Consider the following 25,403-nt stretch of genomic DNA (forward strand, 5'->3'; position numbering starts at 1 on the left):
ATAAATTAAAAGTAATATCCACTATAATATGGTACAATTGCCAAACAAAGTCCATATTAGAATTTTCTCTCTCTCTCTATCTCTCTATCTCACACACACACACACACACACACACACACACACACAAACACATCCACACACACATACTCACCTTCTTTCTCTCTCACATGCACATACATGGACACTCTCTTCTCTCACCCTTGAATTTGGACATGGACGTATGACTAGTTTTGACCAGCCACATATGAATGTCATGAGTCAATTATAATGGAAGTATTTAAAAGACTCCATCTTCTACTCTTCCACCACATTGACTAAGGAGGCATGTAACTGGATGGAGATGCACGTGAAAGGGGCCTAAACTGTTGAGCCATTGCGAGGTAGATGATAGCTGCCCTGGGCTTACAGTGGACTTTGCATAGATGAGAAACTTTTGGTATATTTATAGACTCATATTTTTTGATGTTTGTTACTATAGCATCACCTACCTTATATACCTTGTATATCTTCATACTTTGCATTCTGATAAAGAAGACATATCCTTCTGGGCAGATAATTCTGTGTTACTGCTTCAGGATGAATACTAGAAGAGAGCTATCAGAAGGGTCTTCTGTTGATGGATATAGTGTCAACTACATCTCCAAGTATAATATTATTTTTTCAAAAATCTCCAGAGATGCTAATGGAAACAGGACAGTATTATAGAATACAGTTCTATTAACAAACTAGATTTAGTTTCCATTTTCTATAAGGAAGAACAAGAACTTGTGCTAGCTCCTTGACAAAAACAAACAAACAAACAAAAAAACTAGAAAACACTGGACATTTTAGAAATAAAAAATAAACTAATTTTATCTCCAAATAAAATGCTATTTCAGTTCATTATTTTTAATTAACAATATTGCTTAATTAATTTAGTAATATTATAGGTATATTAATTTCATTAAAAATAATATTTTATTTAAGCAATTAATTTTTATTTATTTAACAAATAGTTTTTTAGAAATAATAAAGGTAATGAAACCAAAATAAAAACCTCAGCAGATGAGATTATTGTAAGAATGGAGGAGACAGAGGAAAGGAGCAGTGAGCTGAAGATAGAACAATAAAAAAAAAATTGACAGGGAAAAAATAAACAGATATAAGACAAAGCTAAAGCAGTGTTGAGAGGAAATTTTATATACATTAGGTAAGAGGAAAAGTCTTAAATCAATATTCTAAGTTCCCATCTCAAGAACCCAGAAAAGAAAAAGGTAAAATAAATTCAAAGAAAATAATAAATTAAAAGCAGAAATTGATAAAATTAAAAACAGAAAAGTAATATAAAAAAAACCAATGAAACAAACATCTGTTTTCTTTTAAAACATCAACAAATTGGCAAAGTTCTAACAGTGTGAATGAGAGAGAGAGAGACATGATTTACCAACTTTAGGAATGAGAGAAGAGATACTACTATAGATATGAACATGTAAAAAGATAATAAGAAAATAGTAGGAACTATATAGTTCTACACATAAATTTGACAACTTAAAAAAAAAAAGCCTACTTCCTCAAAAGACACAAACCAGCACAACTCACCCAATCTTAAATAGGTAATTTGAATACCCCTTTACTATGAAGAAAGGTGAAATCATGATTTTAAAACTCTGAAAATAACTCTTCAGGCCCAGGTAGTTTAACTGGATAATTCTACCAAATATTTAGAGAAGAATTAATGTCAAATAGATGAAAAAGGGATTTGTTTCAATTCATTCTATGAAGCTAATATTACTAAGGCTTATAGTAGACTTTGCATAGGTGAGAAAATATGATTGGATAAACATACCAAAACATACCACAACATGATAAAGGCAGTGCAAAACAGAAAACTATAAATCAATGTCTTTGAATATAACACAGAAATCCTTAACAAGATTTAACAAACAGAATTTAGCAATATGTAAAAAGAATTATCACCATCATTAGGTGGGGATTATTCCAGCAATACCAAGCTGATTCAATATTCAAAAATCAATTAGTGTAAACCATCACATTAGCAAGTGAAAGAAGAAAAATCACATGATCATACCAATCAGTGCAGAAAAAGATTTTGACAAATTTAGCATTCATTTATAACTCTTAGAAAAATAGAAATAGAGGACAACTGCTTCAACTTGATAAGTAGCTTCAAAAAAAAAAAAAAATCCTACAAGAGTGCCTGGGTGACTCAGTTAAGTGTCTGCCTTCGGCTCAGGTCGTGATCTCAGGGTCCTATAAATCAAGTCCAGTCTGTGGCTTCCTGCTCAGTGGGGAGCCTGTTTCTGCCTCTCTCTCTGCTGCTCCCCTTGCCTGTGGGCTCCTTCTCTCTCTGGCAGATAAATAAATAAAATCTTTTTTAAAAATCCTACAGCTAATGTATTTACTGATGAAAGATTGAATGCTTTGCCCCTAGGACCGGGAACAAGGCAAGCATATCTGCTCTCATCACGTATTCAACATAGCACTAGAAGATATAAACCAATACAAAAAGGCAATAAAAGACATATATAGCAGGAAAGAGTTGATGAAAAAGTATTCATGCACAATTTCTTTAAACAGTAAAATTTGTAAGTGTAAACCTAACAAAATATATATAGGACTTGTATGCTGAAAACTACACAACACTGATGAAAAGAATAAAAAATGGCAGCCCGGATGGCTCAAAAAAAGGCTCAGCAGTTTTGCACCACCTTTGGGCCAGGGTGTGACCCTGGAGACCCAGGATCGAGTCCTATGTCAGGCTCCCTGCATGGAGCCTGGTTCTCCTTCTGCCTGTGTCTCTGCCTCTCTCTGTGTCTCTCACGAATAAATAAATAAAGTCTTTAAAAAAAAAAGAGAGAAAAGAATCAAAAAGATCTTAAAAAATAGAAAGACATGACATGTTCATGGGTAGGAAGTTTCACATAACAAAGATGTCAATTCTTTCTAAATTGATAAACAGATTTAATACAACTCCTACCAAATTTTCAACATCTTTTATAGATATCAGCAATATTATACTAAATTTTACACTAAAAAGCAAAGGAATTAGAATAGCTCAAACAATTTTGGAAAAGAAGAATAAAGTGAGAGAAATAGAACTACCCAATTTCAAGACTTATTATATAGTTAGTGTAATCAAGACTATGTGTACAGGATCCCTGGGTGGCTCAGTGGCTTAGTGCCCCCCTTCAGCCCCAGGTATCATCCTGGAGTCCCAGGATTGAGTCCCACATAGGGCTCCCTTCATGAAGCCTGCTTCTCCCTCTGCCTGTGTCTCCGCCTCTCTCTCTCTCTTTCTGTGTGTGTGTCTCTCATGAATAAGTAAATAAAATCTTTAAAAAAAAAATCAAGTCTATGTGGTATTGGCATTGAGGTAGACACACAGATCAGTGAAACAGAAAAGAGAACCCAGAAATAGATCCACACAAATATGGCCACCTGATATTTTACAAAAATGCAAAGGCAATTTAATGAAGGAAAGATAGCTTTTTCAACTATTTGGTGTGGAAGCAATTGGATAAAAGTTATAAACAAATTTGACCTAAATCTCACATCTTATACAAAAATTCACTCAAAATGGACCATAGATTTAAATGTAAAACATAGAACTATGAAGTGTATAGAAAAACAAGTAAGAGAAAATCTTTAAGAACTAGGACTAGGCAAACTTGACACTAAATCAAAATCCATAAAAAGAAAAATGATAAATTTGATTCATCAAAATGCAAAACACTTTGCAGAACTGTTAAGAGGATGAAAAGTCAAGACACAGACAAGGAGAAAATATTTTCAAACTACATATTTGAAAAGACTATTGTCTAAAATATATTTTTTTATTTATTTTTTATTTATTTATGATAGTCACAGAGAGAGAGAGAGAGGCAGAGAGAGAGGCAGAGACACAGGCAGAGGAGAAGCAGGCTCCATGCCCCGGGAGCCAGACGTGGGATTCGATCCCGGGTCTCCAGGATCGCGCCCTGGGCCAAGGGCAGGCGCTAAACCACTGCGCCACCCAGGGATCCCTCATCTAAAATATTTAAACATTATTTAAACTCAACATTAAAAGCACAAACAGTACTGTTAGAAAATGGGCAAAAGACATAACAAGGTTGCTTAATCAAAGAGGCCATACAAAGGGCAAAAGAAAAAAACACAAAAGATTTTCAACAAAATTAGCTAATGGGAAAATAAAATCACAATGTAATATAGCCTATCATAGATTTACCTATCAGATTGCCAAAAGTTCAAATAGAAACAGCACCAAGGGCACCTGGAGGGCTCAGTTGGTTAATTATCCAACTCCTTGATTTTGGCTCAGGTTATGAGATCTCGGGGTCATGAGATTGAGTCCCGCACCAGGCTCTGCCCTCAGCTCGGAGTCTGCTTGATATTCTCTCTCTTCCTCTCCCTCTCCGTCTGCCACTACCCTTGCTCACTTGTGTTCTCTCTTTCTTTCTCTCTCTCATAAGTAATTAAAGAAATAAAATCTTTTAAAAAAATAGTAACAACATCAAATGCTTGGGAGGATGTGGAGAAAATGTATCACTCATACAATGTTGGTGGGAAAGTAAAATGGTGTAGTTACTTGGAAATCGGTTTAGCAGCTTCTTTAAAAAACAAAACATGCAATCACTATGTGACTGAGCAGTTACACTCCTAAGTATTTATCCTAGAGAAAGAAACTCTTATGTTCACACAAAAGCCTGTACATAGGGGCACCTGGGTGGCTCAGTTGGCCAATCATCTGCCTTCAGTTCAGGTCATGCTCCCAGTGTCCTGGGATCTAGCCCCGTGTCGGGCTCCCTGTTCAGTGAGGAGTCTGCTTCTCCTTTTCCCTCTGCTTCTGTCCCCTACTTGTGCTCACTCTCTCTCCCTCTGTTAAATAAACAAAGTCTTTTAAAAAAGGCTTGTACACAAATGTTTACAGTAACTGTATTTAAACTAGCTAAAAGAAACCAGATGATGTTCTTCAGAATAAATTGTTGAATAAATAGTGATACATCAATACTATGGAAGACTACTCAGCAATTAAAAAAAGAAATGATCTTTGGGGTAAATCCCAGCAGTGCAATTGAACTCCAATAAAATAAATAAGTAAATAAGCAAGTAAGTAAATAAACAAGTAAGTATGCCTTGAAATAAATAAATAAATAAATAAATAAATAAATAAATATCTACTAAACACAGAATCTGCATGAATCTCCAGAGAATGATGCTAAATTGACAAAAAAAAAGCTAATCCCCAAAGGCTATATGCTGCATAAGTCCACTTTTATAACATTTTTGAAATGACAAAATTACAGAAATGGAGAACACATTGGGGCTTGCCAGGGGTTAAAAGAAGGGGAGGGAGAGGATGGAAGTAGGTATGACTGAACAAAAGCAACATGAGGGATCCTTGTGATAGAAATGTTCTGTATCTTAACTATCTAAATCAAGATCCTGGTTGAACTTTAATGTGATCATCAATTTGAATTTCCTATAATGCCCATGGAGTTGCAAATATAGTCATAAGAAACTCATGATTGACTAGGTAGACATGCAAAGTGTAGTTCCATTTTTACTTCAGTGTCATGTGTTTATATAGCTTATACATTATACAGCATTATATAATGGAAATGTTCTGTATCTTAATTATGAATATTCTGGTTGTGATTTGTACTACAGTTTTTTAAGATGTTATCATTGGGGGAAACTGGATTAAGGGTATATAGGATTGTTCTGTACTATTTCCTACAAATTCATGTAAATCTACTATTATCTCAAAATAAAAATTTTAAAAGAAAAAAATAAAGGATCTGCATACAAAACATCATTATGGGATTATAAGGGAAAGGAGGGGAATCCATGAGAGACTCCTAACTCTGGGAAACAAACAAAGGGTTGCAGAAGGGAGGTTAGTGGGGGAATGGGGTAACTGGGTGATGGGAACTTGATGGGATGAGCACTGGGTGTTATACTATATATTGGCAAATTGAATTTAAATTTAAAAATGTAAAAATAAAACCCAGTGTACATTAATTTAAAAATACTTTGTTAAAAACCACTAAAAACAAAAATAATTTAAAAACCCCCACATCATTATGTGTTTTCCAAGTACACATATAGAAAATAGACACTGAGTAGATCAAAATGACTGCTTGCTGGTAGGGAAGGTGAGGATGGGATTGGGGAATGGAGATAACTTATTTTGCTCATAGCACAAAAAGTTCAAAATAAGTTTTTTAATGCTTTCATTTCAGTTGGTGCGTACTTATCTCATTACTGACCATCTAATCAGCCAGTAACGGGTTGTAGCACAGAATGCATTACTTCCTATTGAGTGCATCCAAAAATCATAGATCAAGGGTCACAGACCAAGAAATAATTCTATAATATGAGGTGTATAGGATGTCCACAGAACTCCAGATATAGTCACAAGCAACACATAATTGGCTCAGGAAGGGATGCACAATATAGCTCCATTTTGATTCCAGGTGTTGAATAACTACACAACAGCTGATGCAAGTCAAGTGATTATAACCTTAACAAGAGTTAACTCTGAATTTTAAAATCCAATTTTGGGAACAGATATGCTAATTGGCTTATTGTAATTGGATAATTAATTTGAAATAGCATATTGCCATTAAATAATAAAATAGGTTCAGTTTAATCAACTAATCTTATTCTTTTTTTCTTCTAAGTTTTTCTTTAAATTCAAGTTAGTTAACAGATACTGTAGTATTGTTTTTAGAAGTAGAAATCAGTGATTCATCACTTACATACAACAGCCAGTGCTCATCAATCACAAGTGTACCCCTTAATGTCCATCACCCATTTAGACCATCACCCATGCAAATCCCCTCCAGCAACCCTCCATTTGTTCTTTATTGTTAAAAGTGTTTTATGGTTTGCCTCTCTCTCTGTGTTTTTATCTTATTTTACTTTTCCTTCCCTTGTCCTATGTTCATCTGTTTTGTTTCTTAAATTCCACAGATGAGTGAAATCATACGGTATTTGTCTTTCTCTGACTGACTTATTTCACTTAGCATAATATACTCTAGTTTCATCTATGTTGTTGCAAATAGCAAGATTCCATTATTTTTAATGGCTGAGTAATATCCCTTTGTGTATATATACCACATCTTCTTTATCCATTCATCAATTGATGGACAATTGGGTTCTTTCTATAGTTTAGCTATTGTTGATAATGCTGCTATAAACATTGTGCATGTACCCCTTCAAGTCTGTATTTTTGTATCCTTCCATTAAATACCTTATAGTGCAATTGATGGGTCAGAGGGTAGTTCTATTTTTAACTTTTTGAGGAACCTCCAGACTATTTTTGGAGTGACTGCACCAGTTTGCATTCCCACCACCAGTGCATGAGGGCTCCCCTTTCTCCACATCCTCACCAACATCTGTTATATCCTGTATTGTTAATTTTAGCCATTCTGACAGGTGTGAGGTGGTATCTCATCTGGTTTTGATTTATATTTTCCTGATGCTGAAGGATGTTGAGCATCTTTTCATATGTTGGTTAGCTGTCTAGATGTCTTCTTTGGAAAAATATCTGTTAATGTCTCCTCCCATTTCTTAACTTGTTTTTGGGGTGTTGAATTTGATAGATTCATTATAGATTTTGGATACTAATCCTTTATCAGATTATGTCATTTGCAAAATATCTTCTCCCTTTCTATAGGCTGCCTTTTAGTTTGCTGACTGCTTCCTTCACTCTGCAGAACTTTCTAGCTTGATGAAATTCCAATAATTCATTTTTGTTTTTGTTTCTCTTGCCTCTGGTGACATATCTAGCAAGAATTTGTTATGGCTGATGTCAAAGAGGTTACTGCCTGTGTTCTCCTCTAGTATTTTGATGGTTTCCTGTCTCACATTTAGGTCTTTCATCCATTTTGAGTTTCTTTTTTTGTATGGTATAAGAAAATGGTCCAGGTTCATTCTTTTGCATGTGGCTGTCCAGTTTTTCCAACATCCTTTGTGGAAGAAACTGTCTCTTTTCCATTGGATATTGTTTTTTGCTTTGTCAAATATTAGTTGACCATAGAGTTAAGGGTCCACTTCTGGGTTCTCTATTCTGTTCCATTGATCTATGTGTCTGTTTTTATGCTAGTACCATACTGTCTTGATGACTGCAGCTTTGTAGTACAGCTTGAAGTCTGAAATTGTGATGCCTCTCACTTTGTTTTTCTTTTTCAACAGTACTTTGGCTATTCAGGGTCTTTCCTGGTTCCATACTAATTTTAGGATTGCTTGTTCCAGCTCTGTGAAAAAATGCTGATGGTATTTTGATAGGGACTGCATTGAATGTATAGATTGCTCTATGTAGCTATATATGTCTATGTAGCATAAACATCTTAACAATATTTGTTCTTCCAATCCATGAGCATGGAATTTTTCCATTTATTTGTGTCTTCTTCAATTTTTTTCATAAATGTCCTATAGTTTTTGGCGTACAGACCTTTTACATCTTTGGTTAGGTATATTCCTATGTATCTCATGTGTTTTTTTTCCCCAAAAACCCCAATTATAAATGGGGTTTTTGGGGAAATATAATTCCTCAAATTATATTGCTTCTGATTCATTATTGTTGTATACCAATGCAACAGATTTCTATATGTTTATTTTATATTCTGTGACTCTGCTGAATTCATGTATCAGATCTAGCAATTATTTTTGGTGGAGTCTTGCAGGTTTTCTACAGAGAATATCATGTTATCTGCAAAGAGTGAAAGTTTGACTTCTTCCTTGCTGATCCGAATGCCTTTTGTTTCCTTTTGTTTTCTGATTGCTCAGGCTAGGATGTCCAGTACTGTGTTCAACAACAGTGGTGAGAGTGGACATCCTTGTTATGTTCCTGACCTTAGGGGAAAGCTCACAGTTTTTCCCTGTTGAGGATGATATTAGCTGTGAGTCTTTCATATATGGCCTTATGACATTGAGGTAAGTTCCTTATATCCCTACTTTCTTGAGGGTTGTTATCAAGAAAGGATGCTATATTTTGTCAAATGCTTTTTCTGCATCTACTGGGAGGACCATTTGGTTCTTATCCTTTCTTTATTAATGTGGTGTATCATGATGATTGACTTGTGGATATTGAGTCATCATTGCAGCCCAGGAATAAATCTCACTTGGTCATGGTGAATGGAACAGTTCAGAAGAACAGGTATTAACTCTAAATGTTTGGCAGAATTCTACTGGGAGACCATCTGGCCCTGGATTCTTGTTTGTTGGGAGATTTTTGATTACTGATTCAATTTCTTTGCTGGTTATTGGGTCTGTTCAAATTATCTATTTCTTCCTGTTTCGGTTTTGATAGTTTATAGGTTTCTAGGCATTAATCTATTTCTTCTAGATTGCCCAATTTGTTGGCATGTAATTGCTCATAATATTCTCTTACAATTGTTTGTATTTCTGTGGTGGTGTTATGATCTCGCCTCTTTCATTCACAATTTTATTTATTTGGATCTTTTTTCCTTTCTTTTTGATAAGTCTGGCTAGGAGTTTATGAATTTTGTTAATTCTTTCAAAGAACCAGCTCCTAGTTTCATTGACCTGTTCTGTTTTTTTTTTTTTAATTTCTACCTCATTTACTTCTAGTCTAATCTATTATTTCCCTTCTTTTGCTAGGTTTAGGCTTTATTTGCCCTTCTTTTTCCAGCTCCTTTATATAATGTTAGGTTGTATATTCGAGACTTTTCTTGCTTCTCGAGGTAGGCCTGTATTACTATATACTTCCCTCTTAGGACCACATCTGCTGCATCCCAAAGGTTTTGGACTGTCATGTTTTCATTTTCATTTGCTTCTATGTATTTTTTAAAATCTCTCCTTTAATTCTCTGGCTAACTCATTCATTATTTAGCAGGATGTTCTTTAACCTTCATGTGTTTGTGGTCTTTCCAAATTTTTTCTTGTGGTTAACGTCCAGTTTCATAGCATTGTGGTCTAAAACTATACATGGTATGATTTCAATCATTTTGTACTGCTTGAGGGTTGATTTATAACCCAGTATGTGATCTGTTCTGGAGACTGTTCCATGTGCACTCAAAAAGAACATGTATTCTGCTGCTTTAAGATGAAGTGCTCTGAATTTATCTGTGAATTTATCTGAAATTATCAGTTTCCTTCTTTTTATTTTTATTTTTATTATTTTTTTTCATTGTTTCCTTCTTGATCTTGATCTTGATCTTCTGCTCAGGTAATATGTCCATTGCTGTAGCTGGGGTGTTAAAGTCCCCTACTGTCATTGTATTATTATTATTATTTTAAAGTTTGTTATTAATTGATTTATATATTTGGTTGCTCCCAAGATAGGGGCATAAATAACTACAATTATTAAATCTTCTTATTGGATAGACCCTCTTTATTATGATATAGTGCTCTGCTTCATCTCTTATTGTAGTCTTTGGCTTAACATCTAGTTTGTCTGATATAAGTATGGCTACTCCAGCTTCCTTTCGATGTCCATTAGCATTATTCTCCATACCCTCACTTTCAATCTGGAGGTGACTTTGAGTCTAAAATGAGTCTCTTGGAAGTAACATATTGATGGGTCTTGTTTTTCTTTCTTTTCAAAAATACATTCTGACAGTCCATTTAAATTCAAATTATAGATAGATATTATTTAACACTATTATATTACCTGTAAAGTTGGTATTCCTGTAGATTGTCTCTGCTCCTTTCTAGTATTTGCTGCTTTTGGTCTCTCTTTCCTGCTCAGAATCCCCTTTCGTATTTCTTGCAGAGCTAGCTTAGTGTTCATGAGCTCCTTTAGTTTTTGCTTGTCTTAGAAACTCTATCTTTCCTTCAATTCTAAATGACAGAGTTTCTGGGTAAAGTATTCATGGCTGCATATTTTTCCCATTTAGCACATACATATATCACTCCACTTTCTTCTGGACTGCTAAGTTTCTGTGGACAGATCTGCTTCTAATCTTATGTGTCTACCCTTGTAGGTTAAAGACCTTTGTCCCTAGCTGCTTTCAGAACTCTCTTTATCTTTGTATTTTCCAATTTCACTATATGTCTTGGAGTTGACCTGTTTTTGTTGATTTTGAGGGGAATTCTCTGTGCCTCTTGGACTTGAATGCCTATTTCCTTCCCCAGATTAGGGTTTTTCTCAGCTACAATTTTTTTCAAATAAACCTGCTCCTTCTTTCTGCTCTTCCTCTTCTGGGACTCCTATGGTACAGATATTATTTCACTTTATAGAATCATGGGGATCCCTGGGTGGCGCAACGGTTTGGCGCCTGCCTTTGGCCCAGGGCGCGATCCTGGAGACCCGGGATCGAATCCCACATCAGGCTCCCGGTGCATGGAGCCTGCTTCTTCCTCAGCCTGTGTCTCTGCCTCTCTCTCTCTCTCTGTGACTATCATAAAAAAAAAAAAAAAAGAATCATGGAGTTCCCTAAGTGTATATTCATGATCTAATAGTTTTCTTTCCCTCTTCTTTTCAGCTTCATTATTTTCCATTTTATCTTCTTTTTTTTTTTTAAGATTTTATTTATTTATTCATGACAGAGAGAGAAAGAGAGAGAGAGACAGGCAGAGGGAGAAGCAGACTCCATGCAGGGATTCCAACGTGGGACTCGATCCCAGGTCTCCAGGATCACACCCTGGGCTGAAGGTGGCGCTAAACCACTGGGCCACTGGGGCTGCCCTACATTTTATCTTCTACATCACTTATTCCTTTCTTTGCTTCTTTCATCCTCATTGTGATTATGTCCAGTCAGTTTTGCATCTTGGATATAGCATTTTTAAAATTTTGGCCTAACTAGTTTTTAGGCCTTTTTTCTCTACAGCAAGGGTTTCCACAGTGTCTTCTATTCTTTTTTTCAAGCCCAGCTACTATTCTTATGACTATTGTTCTAAATTCTTGTTCAAATATATTGCTTATATCTATTTCGAGTAAATTCCTGGCTGTGGTTTCTTCTTGATCTTTCTTCTGGGAAGAATTCCATTTTATCATTTTGTCTAGGTTTCTGTCTTCTGAGCATTATGAAAACTTGTTGTCTCCTGTTCCTGAGAGTAATGTTATATTAAGAAGGGGTCACGTACCGTTGTGTGCTGTCTGCACTCTGCTCTTGTGTTTTGGCTGATATTTCCCACAAGTCAGCCCTCTGTAGAGTTCCTCTTTGCTTGCAGTGGGGAGCACTTAGGCCTTTAACTAGGTATGCTTTGATTTGTTTGCTAAAATAAGCTGGGGGAAGAGAAGGAGCCTGATCAAAAATGGGAGGGGGACAAAAAAAAAAAAACAAGCAAGCAAAAAACCCCCTATAAGCCCAATTCCAAAGGCAGGAGAGCCTGTGCTCATCTTCTGGGAGAGAGGCCCTGTGTGCCAGCTCACAGTTAGACCTGACCTACTAAAGATGCCCCTGCAGGATGCAAGGGGGCAGGGCTTAGTGTGAGTGGCTTTAGTCTCCACTGGGGATGCTGTGTTGTACACTGAAGTCTGAGTGTGCTGGTGTGTGTGGAGAAGATAGTGTCACCTCCCTCTTCTTATTGGCGGGGGGGGGGGGGGCGGAGCTCACACCCATTGCTGTTCAGAAAGCCCTCACAGAAAAGTAAATAATCTCCTCTCTTGTCCCAGGCTTCCTTCATATCCCTGCCCTCAACCCGTCTGTGTCTGGGCCATTGGCACACCCACTATTACCTTTCTCCTATGTTTTATCTCTGGCATACAGCTGGGATTCAAGCATTGCATGGACTTCTAAAAACTCAGAATTTGAGCTCCACTGTTTGATTTTTTTTTAGATTTTTATTTATTTAGTTAGTTTTTCATGAGAGACATAGAGAGAATGAGAGGCAGAGACAGGCAGAGGGAGAAGCAGGCTCCATGCAGGGAGCCTGACATAGGACTTGATCCTGGGTCTCTAGGATCACACCCTGGGTTGAAGGCGACGCTAAGCCGCTTAGCCACTGGGCTACCTAGAGCTCCACTCTTTGTGAAAGCTTGCAATAGTCAGTTCTTCTTGATTCCCCAGTCAATGGTTTGGGGGGAATGTTTTTCTTCACAAACCTGAGGTGCTGCTCTCTCTCCCCCTCTTTCTTTCTCTCTCTGCTCTCTATCTGTGGAAAGTGCTCCCTCTCCTCCACAGTCTGTGGCTTCTCTCTCCCAAGTTGGTGTCTCTGCACGATACCTGCCATGTTCTCTCTCTGTAATTATGTAATTGTGTAGATTGTTCTCTTAATCCTCAGGCCCATTTCTTAGGTGTTCAACATGATTTTATGTTGCTCTAGCTGTATTTGAGGCATGAGGCAAACCCAGGGTCCTCCTACCATTCTGCCATCTTTGCAGTTTGTCTCTAATCTTATTATTCTTATGTCTTAGTTCTCTTTTAACTTTTCTGTGAATGCACAATGTTTAAAGACAAAGAGGAGAATTTCCTGCAAAAGGTTTTTAGTAGATATTTTAAACACAACATTACTGGGAAAACTGCTTGGAAGCTTCCAATCTGGAATCCAAGAAAGATTTTTATGTTTATCAGCCCTTTTCTGAGTGTCTGAGGAAACAGGAAGTTCCACAAACTCAGGCCATCTGATCTTTAAGAATGTATTCAATTAACAAGCTTCTCCTCACAACTGCTATGTGCCAAAAACTGCAGTAGACACTGGTGGAAAATATAAGTCAGACACAATCTCTATCCTCAAAGAGCTCAAAATTTAGTAGAAGAGACAAGTAAACAGAAAATTATAACTCAACATGGAAAGAAAGAAATAAAGATATGAGCAAAATCCTGTGTGAGTAAAGTGAGAAAATGTGGGTTGTAGCTTGTTCTGGGGCACCAAGTAGGAGAGGCATTTGCACTGTTCTTTAAAAAGGGTAGGTGTTTGAGTGACAGAGAGAAAAAGGAAGTGCATTCAAGACAGATAGGTACATGCCAGACTTGATGACAGGAGAGGAAACAGCAACTTTCCCATTTAAGATTCTAAATCAGAGTTCTAGTTAGGGTTCTTCTGGTTGCAGTGCAATCTAGGAAAATGTCTCCACAAGGTAAAGGATCAAGGCGTCAGTAAGGACTGGCCATCTTCCCCTGTCTGTGACCACCAGGTCATCCTTTTGCTTCTCCAGCTGCTCTTTCATGCTTTTCCCTCTCCTGACCAACTTCGCTCTGAGTCTCTAGTACCTGAGAAATCTGTGACAATAATGACCCCATGCTCCCACTTACCCAGAACTTCTAGGTTGGGCATTCACACCGCTTTTGTGTCCCCCTTCAAATTCCTGAGAGAGAGTATCTAAACAGCCCAGCTCAGTTTTCATTCATGTCTACTGAACATCATAAAAGTGTCACCTGGTGAGCAGTTAACCAGCATCTCATATTGACAAAGAAAACAATCTGTCTTTTGATTCCTCTTTCTAATTAAATTTAAAAAATTAATTTAAGAAAGAGACAAAGAGAGAACAAGCAGGATGGGGGAGGGTGGAGAGAGGGAGAAACAGGGTCCCTGCTCAGCAAGGAGCCCAATGTGGGGTTTGATCCCGGGACCCTGATATCATGACTTGAGCCAAAGGCAGATGCTTAACCAACTGAGCCATCCAGGCACCCCTCAATTCCTCTTTTAATGTTAGGTGCCTGGCTCAATATTCTGGATTCATGTTTTCAAACTGAAGAGTTCTATAATTTAGCTACTCTGCAATCTTAGCTGCATATTAAAACTACCTCTAAGACATAGTTTAAAATTCTGATGCCAAGACACCATCTTCAGAAATTCTGATATAATTGATTGGACTGGGATGAGGCTCTGCATGTGATTTCATTGTGCACACATATCAAGAACCATGAACACCTGCTTTTAGTGCATTGTGGGAGAACTGATACATGGTTCCCTCAATCAGTGACTAATGGCATCTTTTCAGTTTTGGTCATCAGCCTCAGCCACGTACACGGATGCTCTCTGACAACACTCAGCTAATCCTCCATATTGTAGGTATATTTTGCCAAAAACAGATGGTATTGCCTCAAAGGAAGGAAGTAGTAGCTTATTCTCACATACCTATATCTCTCCCTTCAGAAATGTAGGATTCCATATAACAGAATAGGGAATAAGCTAATGGAGAAAAGCAGGAAAATGTATAATAAGCTAAATTCTCACTGGGATTCCCAGATTCTATTAACTGACGATAACAATAGCTATATGGTTTATGCAGTGATCCTGAGGCAGCTGACTTTGACAAATAGCAAATAGCAAATTCTCCACACCACCTCACCTCCACGTGTATTTCTCCCCATTTGGTCAGAGTCAGTTCCTCCAATATACAGTGAGGGCCATCTCCTTATCTCACTTTGTCCCGACCCCTAACAGGGTTATAGGATTATAGAGACACTCATATCTCCATCTAAATCATATGCCTGGTTGGAAAAATTCTAGATGGGGTATGTTTCCTGGGATGTGTCCCTCAAGAGTTTAGAAAAATAGTTTCTTCTTCAGTAGCTAATGGGGTGATTCAGTCCTGCTCAGGTTATTCCTGACCTGCAGCCACAAGGTTAATTTTCTGTCTCTAAGATTCATGTTTCCTGAATCATCCAAAAGCAACACTGCAGGACTAATGTCAAGTGATTTAGCCAAAGGTTTTTCTGGCATGGGCTAGCAGTTAGATATTTATCCTGGGCTTGGACTGCCAACGGTATCATATGAAAATGAGGCAAAGCAGTGGACACACAGTTCTGGGAAAGCACCTGTTTGGCACCTATATTTTGGAACTCAGAGACCCCCAGAAAGATACTGAATCATTTAAGAAATACCAAATACATTATAAATACCAGGACACATGTGCAAGCACATCAGACTGTGATCATCAGGCTCTTGGCTAACATGTGAGGTTACAGGTATATGTAATTTAAACATCATTCCCAATGCAATGTCCATGATTCATTATTAATAATTGCACAAATTTAGGTCCAAGGAGAATATGGTTAGCAGCTAAACTATCTACTTCTCCTTTCACACCTCCTTAGATATCACCCTATACATCCAGGGAGATGGTGATTGTGCCTGTGGAGAAGGAAGCCTATACTTCCTTTAGGAGATGAGCTAGTCAATTGCACTGCTCTTCTCCCTACCTAGTGGAAGAGGGGAAGTTCCTCTCCTGACATAGGAGAAGCCTGAAGGTAAACCCACACAGTGAAGGCAGGAAGTATGGCTCAGACATTCTGATGATAAGAAAGTTTTTTCTCAGATTCTCATCTCTGATGCCACAGAAACACTGGTCACCATGAGGGCTGAGAATACCAGTACAAGACACCTCTCTCCCTTTCACCCTTCTCTACTTATCATTCTACTTGCCCAAAGTCATCTCATTCAGCCCACTGCTTCCAAGAACTGGTATTTGCTGCAGTGATGACAGGCATGCTATGTCCTCTCCTTTTACCCCTCTCCAAGGTCTCCCAGAGATCAAGGAAGTTTACCTGAGCAGGCATCAGTCACATGTCCATGCCTGTATGCTACAGTTGGGACATAGCCAAGATAATTCCAGGATTTGGACTTGGACAATATCCTAAGATAACCTTTCTTTTTCCCCAGAGCCTAGGTAAGTTGTATAGTTAGAAACAGGCTGCCTGAAGTTTGAACCCACTTTGTGTCTTCTTTTTCCACCTTTTACAACTGGTTGCCTATAGTTTACCTGAGGTCCAAACTGGAGGGAGAGAAAATCATGTCTTAGAATTCAGCACAACTCTTCACACTTGGCCCAACAAGTCTTAAGTATAAGAAGTTGTATCTTCCATGATTCAGGTCTCAAAGTTTTCAATGTTAGAGCTCCTTTTGTTATCTCATATCCTCTGCTCATATTCATCTATTTCATAAAGAATTTTGAGTTGTGTTCTGTGCCAGAAAGAGGAGATAGAAAGGAAAATATAGCACAGAACTTGACCTCAAGGATCTCAAAGAATAATGTGACACTCTCGACTCATATTGTAACAAATGTGGTTAGGATTATTTTTCATTATAAGTATTCATTTTCCTTAATTATATTAATCTCATCAACTACTTTTCATTAATATAAAAAATTGTTCTTGTAGTTAATCATACACATCAATTTATTCACTATTTGGATAGAGTAGCCAGTTCAGAGTGAAGAAAAAAGATGCAGGACTTTAGGATGGAGCCTCCAGAAAAAAACGTTTCCATGTACAATATGATATGATACCTAATATGTAAATATGTGAAAGGAATTTAAAATAGGTATATAGAAGTTTGTGCAAATATAAAAACATTGCTTTTATTTTGTAAAATACAAAATCAGAAAAAAGAATGAAATCATACTTAACTCCATAATGAATGAAGTTTTTGTAATAATAATATAGTCACTGATCACTGATTTAATTAAAATAGTACTAATTCAGGGGAGTATGAGAAAGAGAAGTGGGATCTAAAAGAGTTAAATCAATGTCCATCATAACAAAAAGTGAAAAAAAATCTAAAACTGATAAGTCAATCACTAGCAGTATAAGCTTATCATTCAAAGGTGTGAAAAGAATTACTAGAAAAGTTTAAAGTGGTTTTCTCCATAAAATAGGATAAAAAGAGCAGTAGCCTACAGTTTTTGAGTATGAGCCTTTTAATATCATTTGCTTTTGTAAAACATGTGTGTGTTTTACTTTGATTTAGAAAATGGGTTGTTTTTTTATTGTTGTTACCTTACCTTTCAGGAGACTATTCTAACTATGCTTAACTCTAACATGCTACTAAATGCAGGGTACTTATAAGCATCAAAAACTGAGCAATAGTATTGATCTCAAGCATCTTAACCAATCATTAGTTCCTGACTGAAGAATCCAAGATCAAGGAAAAGACAGATAATTCTATACTATTCCTGCAAATGACAGAACAAAAAACATTGATTCACAGTAGAATAATGACATCCACAGATGTCCCTGTTCCTCACTCAATATATCAAAAACCCAGTTTGGGCTAATTCAAAGAAGAATCTGACATATGTACAGCAGCACATCACAGTAGATTTCTGCACTCTGGGTGACTGATGTGAACCCAAATCAACCTGTTATGATCTTGCTCCAGTTTACCTTTTAACATTTGCTCCCAGTTTTTTCATTCAGAAATCTTGTGCTCTATCCACGTTGGTCTTCTTACTATATTCAAGGTATGTCATTTTTTTCTGCCCCACAGTCCTTGATTACATCTTTAACTATCCCATGACCTAGATCTATGCCATTTTCTCCACCTCTCTGAATGCTACCCATCTTTCAACACTCAGTAGTTTGACTTCTTATTACAAACATGTGATATGCAAAGAACCACTAGGAACTGCAGAAGTTAGTCCCCTAAGAGCTCTATGTTTCATTAGAACATGAATGCAAGAAGGCAGGTAGCTATAATATAAGGTAAAGTTAAGTAGATTCCATAAGAAAGATATACTCAAAATACTGAGTGTTTAAAATGTGTGTCATGACATCAATTTAGAAGAATTAGAATATATTTCATATAGCAGAGAGTTATTGAAACACACCTCAAGGAATGCAGGTGACATGCAAATGGAAATGTGAACTTTGCAAAGGCACAGTGGAAGGTTGGAAGGATAAGCAAAGTTCAATTAACAGAGCATCTTAAGGGATCAATGAAAAGCCCACTTCAGCTAAGAGTATGGATCTATGTTGGAGAGTAGCAGGAAGTGAATCTATAAATGCAAGTTGGTGACATGGTAGAAGGCCTCAAATGTCAGGTTGTAGAATTTTTACTTACTCCAGTAGGTAAGATAACTATGTAGATTTTGAGAGATGAAGTGGCCCGATCAGAGAGCTCCTTCATAAAGATTAACTTAGGGGCACTTGGGTGGCTCAGTGGTTGAGCGCCTGCCTTCAGCTCAGGTTGTGATCCCAGGGTCCTGGGATAGAGTCACACATAAGGCTTCCCACGGGGAACCTGCTTCTTCCTCTGCCTATATCTCTAACCCCCCCCCCCGCCCCGCCATGAATAAACAAAATCTTAAAAAAATAACTTTTCAGTAGTTTTTAAGATAATTTAAATTGGAGGAAATAGAATATAGAGACAGCAGTTAGAAGCAATTCTAGTAATCGCAGTAAAAATTTTTGAGGATATGAACTACTGTCATCAAGAAGGAAATAAAGAAGGATGGGTTGAAATGGGGTAGAAGAAGACCTCCAAGTCACTTGATGGTTGGTTGGTCCATCTTGCTATCTATCTTGCTCCATACAAAGAAGACTCTACTTTTTGTACCTGACAGACTAAGAAAATGGTGGTAGCAATGGAAGGGATTTGAGTATTATGTTTTGGATACACTGAGTTGAAGTTTTAGTAGCATGTCCAGGTGGAAGTGAATAACAGAACACTGGAATGAGGGTAAGGAACGGGACATTCAGATATTTCAGCACCAAAATGATACCTGAAGCAGGGGGGAGGTATAAATAGAAAATATCTCTACAAATAATAACTTTTAAAGGTCTTTGGTTATGGGGGTGGGAGAAAGAGACTGCAAAGAGAAGAAGCATCTTATAACAAAGTGATCCCTCTCTTTTAGCTATTGTATTTTTTGTTGTTGTTTGTTTTTGTTTCACTAATTTATTTCGCAGAAGAAAGCAAACATGTGGGTCAATTTTGCCATCTTGAGCTGAAAACTCATAATAGCAAAGATTCTAATGGAGATTTAAAGGATTGTATCTGAAAGGAAGGGGGTAATTCTGGAGTGGATTACTTAAATATTTGGTTGGCACTGCCCTATTCCCAGCCCAGTTGAGACCCCTGGAAATTATCCTGAGACCTGAGGACATGATGAACTGGAAGAAGGGGAAAGTGGGTAGTTACCATCTGATTTGCCAAGAACTGAGAGGTTTCCCAGTACACAAGACTTTCAGTGCTAAAATGGAAAGTTCTAGGCAAAACAGGGCAGCTGGTCCCACCCAAAGGGATGGAATGAAGAAAGTGGGCAGAAATGCCATAGGTCTCAACTTGTTTATTTCACTAAGTTCTCTCAAAATGTGTCCAGGGCTAGGAAGCAAAATTTATATTTAAAGTGAGTACAACTCAGATGGATGAAGCTCCTAGTTCACTGGGTGGGGGTGGGTAGGTGTGGGAGGTGTTTCTATCAGCAATCATTCACCATAGAACCAGAGCCTCAAGACCTAACCAGGTAAAGTGTCTGGGGTCCAATCTCTGCAGAAATCACAAGGCAAAATAGAGGATAAGAGAGGGCAGGACCCTGATTAGGGTAGTGCTAGGCTGGCAAATGGAAAGTCAGCAACAATTATTTCACATAATCGAAGTGGTTGATATGGCAAGCAAGTGAATACAGGTGGATTAAGTTGACCTCTGGTACAAGGACATTACTTACGCTATAAACCAGGAAGAACAGCCCATCTCCTGTTCTGGCAATGTATTCATGACAATGTGCCATTGTGCAGATCCTGTTGACTTCTCCTGAAGAAGCAGAAACTGTCTAAAAGGATACCTGAAAAGGTTAAGAGGATGTGTTGGAAGCCCTGTCAAGTGGCCTATAGAGACTCATAAACACACCCTTCTTCCTTTCCATCCCTTCAGAAATCCCAGAGAGCAATGCTTCTTCATTGCTGAGGCTGCTTATGCTTGGCTGAGCTCCCAGTTTAGATATTAGTCCTAAATTCTAGGAGCAGAGGTTGACCACAAGGATTAAACTGCAATGTTAAATTCCAAGGAGCAGCACAATAGAATGAGAAGGGGATGGCTTTGGCAAGTAGAGAAACCTCGACATTGATGTAGTCTGACCACTTATTATTTGCATCATCCTAGCGAATTAACTTGTAACATTGGTTTCATAGAGAGCATCACACAAGGGGTTTTGTGAGACAGGGACATAATCAGATGAAAATGTCACTTGAGGGGCACCTAGGTGGCTCAGTTGGTTAAGCATTTGCCTTCAGCTCAGGTCATAATCCCAGGGTCCTCGGATTGAGCCCTGCATCATGCTCCTTGCTCAGCACAGAGACTGCTTCTCCTTCTCCCTCTATCTACAGCCCTGCTTGTGCTCTCTCTCTCTCTCTCTCTCTCTCTCTCTCTCTGAGAGATAAATAAATAAAATCTCAAAAAACAATAAAATGCCACTTGGCATTTGCCAATACATGAGAAAGGGAACCTCTCTTCTACCCTCCCAGAGAGGAATCCAACTCCCTGTGTGTGTGTGTGTGTGTGAATGTATTTGTGTGACTGTGTATGTGACTCTGTGTGTGTATGTGTGTGTGTGTGACTGCATGTGTAATTTTGTAAATATGTGTGTGTGTGTGCGTGCATGTGTATCTTCAGGTGACCCTCCTTTTTTGTTGTATATTTCTTATTAAAAGTTCGATTTGTCAACATATAACACCCAGCTCTCATCCCATCAAGTGCCCCCCTCAGTGCCCATCACCCAGTCACTCCATACCCCGCCCACCTCCCCTTCCACTACCCCTTGTTCATTTCCTAGAGTTGTCTCTCATGTTCCGTCACCCTCTCTGATATTCCCCACTCCTTTCTTTCCTTTCCCTTTTAATCCATTTCACTATTTTTTATATTCCCTCTATGATTGAAACCGTATGTTTGTCCTTCTCCGATTGACTTACTTCACTCAGCATAATACCCTCCAGTTCCATCCACGTTGAAGCAAATGGTGGGTATTTGTCGTTTCTAATGGCTGAGGAATATTCCATTGTATACATAGACCACATCTTTATCCATTCATCTGTTGATGGACACCGAGGCCCCTACCAAAGTTTGGCTACAGTGGACATTGCTGCTATAAACATTGGGATGCAGGTGTCCCAGTGTTTCACTGCATCTGTATCTTTGGGGTAAATCCCCAACAGTGCAATTGCTGGGTTGTAGGGCAGGTCTATTTTTAACTCTTTGAGGAACCTCCACACAGTTTTCCAGAGTGGCTGCTGCACCAGTTCACATTCCCAGCAACAGTGCAAGAGGGTTCCCCTTACCCCACATCCTCTCCATTTGTTGTTTCCTGTCTTCTTAATGTTCCCCATTCTCACTGGCGTGAGGTGGTATCTCATTGTGGTTTTGATTTGTATTTCCCTGATGGCAAGTGATGCAGAGCATTTTCTCATGTGCATGTTGGCCATGTCCATGTCTTCCTCTGTGAGATTTCTCTTCATGTCTTTTGCCCATTTCATGATTGGATTGTTTGTTTCTTTGGTGTTGAGTTTAATAAGTTCTTTATATATTTTGGAAACTAGCCCTTTATCTGATATGTCATTTGCAAATCTCTTCTCCCATTCTGTAGGTTGTCTTTTAGTTTTGTTGACTGTATCCTTTGCTGTGCAAAAGCTTCTTATCTTGATGAAGTCCCAATAGTTCATTTTTGCTTTTGTTTCTTTTGCCTTAGTGGATGTATCTTGCAAGAAGTTACTGTAGCTGAGTTCCAAAAGGGTGATGCCTGTGTTCTCCTCTAGGATTTTGATGGATTCTTCTCTCACTTTTAGATTTTTCAACCATTTTGAGTTTATCTTTGTGTATGGTGTAAAAGAGTGATTTAGTTTCATTCTTCTGCACGTGGCTGTCCAATTTTCCCAGCACCATTTATCAAAGAGACTGTCCTTTTTCCAGTAGATAGTCTTTCTTGCTTTGTCAAATATTACTAGTTGACCATAGAATTGAGGACCCATTTCTGGTTCTCTATTCTGTTCCATGGATCTATGTGTCTGTTTTTGTGCCAGTACCACACTGTCTTGATGACCACAGCTTTGTAGTACAACCTGAAATCTGGCATTGTGATGCCCCCAGCTATGGTTTTCTTTTTCAATATTCCCCTGGCTATTCAGGATCTTTTCTGATTCCACAGAAATCTTAAGATGATTTGTTCCAACTCTCTGAAGAAAGTCCATGTTATTTTGATAGAGATTGCATTAAATGTGTACATTGTCCTGGGTAGCTTTGACATTTTCACAATATTAATTCTTCCAATCCATGAGCATGGAACATTTTTCCATCTCTTTGTGTCTTCCTCAATTTCTTTCAGAAGTGTTCTGTAGTTTTTAGGGTATAGAACCTTTACCTCTTTGGTTAGGTTTATTCCTAGGTGTCTTATGCTCTGAGTGCAATTGTAAATGGGATTGACTCCTTAATTTCTCTTTCTTCAGTCTCATTGTTCGTGTGTAGAAATGCCACTGGTTTCTGGGCATTGCTTTTGTATCCTGCCACACTGCTGAAGTGCTGTAGGAGTTCTAGCAATCCTGGGGTGGAGGCTTTTGGGTTTTCTAGGTACAGTATCATGTCATCTGCAAAGAGGGAGAGTTTGACTTCTTCTTTGCCAATTTGAATGTCTTTTATTTCTTTTTGTTGCCTGATTGCTGAGGCTAGGACTTCTAGTACTACGTCGAATAGCAGTGGTGAGAATGGACATCCCTGTCCTGTTCCTGATCTTAGGGGAAAGGCTCCCAGTGTTTCCCCATTGAGAACGATATTGGCTGTGGGCTTTTCATAGACGGCTTTTAAGATGTTGAGGAATGTTCCCTCTATCCCCTACACTCTCAAGAGTTTTGATCAGGAATGGATGCTGTATTTTGTCATTATTTTCTCTGCATCTATTGAGAGGATCATATGGTTCTTGTTTTTTCTCTTGCTGATATGATCTATCACATTGATTGCTTTACAAGTGTTGAACCAGCCTTGCATCCCGGGGATAAATCCCACTTGGTCACGGTGAATAATCTTCTTAATGAACTGTTGGATCCTATTGGCTAGTATCTTGTTGAGAATTTCTGCATCTGTGTTAATCAGGGAGGTTGGTCTATAATTCTCCTTTTTGGTGGGGTCTTTGGTTTTGGAATTAAGGTGATGCTGGCCTCATAGAACGAGTTTGGAAGTATTCTATCTCTTTCTTTCTGAACAGCTTTAGTAAAATAGGTATGGTTTCTTCTTTAAACGTTTGATGGAATTCCCCTGTGAAGCCATCTGGCCCTGGACTTTTGTGTCTTGGGAGGTTTTTGATGACTACTTCAATTTCCTCTGGTTGTTTGCCCTGTTCAGGTTTTCTACTTCTTCCTTTTCCAGTTTTGGTAATTGTGGTTTTCCAGAAATGCATCCATTTCTTCTAGACTGCCTAATTTATTGGTGTATAGCTGCTCATAATTTGTTTTTTTAAATCGTTTGTCTTGGTCTAGGTTTTGATCTCTCCTTTTTCATTCATTGAGTTCCGCTCGAATATTTATTAGCTCTCTTCTTCTGCTTGGTTTAGGTTTTATTTGCTGTTCTTTCTCCAGTTCCTTTAGGTGTGAGGTTAGCTTGTCTATTGGAGTTTTTTCCAATTTTTTGAGGGATGCTTGTATTGCAATGTATTTCCCTCTTAGGACTGCTTTTGCTATATCCCAAATATTTTGAACAGTTGTATTTTCATTCTCATTAGTTTCCATGAATCTTTTTAATTCTTCTCTAACTTCCTAGTTGACCCTTTCATCTTTTAGCAGGATGTTCTTTTACCTCCACATGTTTGAGTTTCTTCCAAATTTCTTATTCTGCTTGAGTTCTAGTTTCAAAGCATTTTGGTCTGAAAATATGCAGGGGACAATACCAATCTTTTGGTATCAGTTGAGACCTGATTTGTGACCCAGTATGTGGTCTATTCTGGAGAAAGTCCCATGTGCACTTGAGAAGAATGTGTATTCAGTTGTTCTGTATATATCTCTGAGATCCATCTGTGCCAGTGTATCATTGAAAGCTCTTGTTTCTTTGGAGATGTTGTACTTAGAAGATCTATCAATTTTAGAAAGTGCTAGATTGAAGTCACCAAGTATAAGTGTATTATTATCTAAGTATGTCTTTACTTTGGTTATTAATTGATTGATATACTTGGCAGCTCCCACATTTGGGGCATAAATATTCATGATTATTAGGTCCTCTTGTTGGATAGACCTTTTAAGTGTGATATAATGTCCTCTTCAACTCTTACTACAGTCTTTGGGATAAACTTTAATTTACCTGATGTGAGGATTGCTATCCCAGCTTTCTTTTGAGGACGATTTGAATGGTAAATGGTTCTCCAACGTTTTATTTTCAGGCTGTGGGTGTCCTCATGTCTAAAATGAGTTTCTTGTAGACGGCAAATAGATGGGTCTTGTTTTTTTATCCAGTCTTCAGACCCTGCATCATTTGATGGGATCATTTAGCCCATTCACATTCAGAGTTACTATTGAAAGATATGAATTTAGTGTCATCATGATACCTATTCAGTCCCTGTTTTTTGTGGATTATTTCTTTGGGCATCCTCTTTCTTTTACAGAGTCCCCCTTAATATTTCTTGGAGAGCTGGGTTGGTGGTCACATATTCTTTCAGTTTATGCTTAGCTTGGAAACTCTTTCTCTCTCCTTCTATTCTGAATGAGAGCCTTGCTGAATAAAGTATTCTTGGCTACAGGTTCTTCTCATTTAGGACCCTGAATATATCCTTCCAGCCCTTTCTGGCCTGCCAGGTCTCT

General features: G+C 37.9%; 1 protein-coding gene across 1 annotated transcript in view; it reads right to left on the reverse strand.

Annotated features, from left to right (window-relative positions):
• LOC121488759 (olfactory receptor 6V1-like) overlaps positions 1-25,403 on the reverse strand; it is a 263,041-nt gene that overhangs the window by 15,964 nt on the left and 221,674 nt on the right. The window contains exon 5 of the mRNA XM_041751069.1: positions 20,303-20,419. Within this exon, the coding sequence (XP_041607003.1) occupies positions 20,303-20,365 (63 nt within the window). The 5' untranslated portion in view covers positions 20,366-20,419. The remainder of the gene's footprint in view (positions 1-20,302; positions 20,420-25,403) is intronic.

The sequence above is a fragment of the Vulpes lagopus genome, chromosome 4 (assembly GCF_018345385.1).
Source record: "Vulpes lagopus strain Blue_001 chromosome 4, ASM1834538v1, whole genome shotgun sequence".
Lineage (NCBI taxonomy): Eukaryota > Metazoa > Chordata > Mammalia > Carnivora > Canidae > Vulpes > Vulpes lagopus.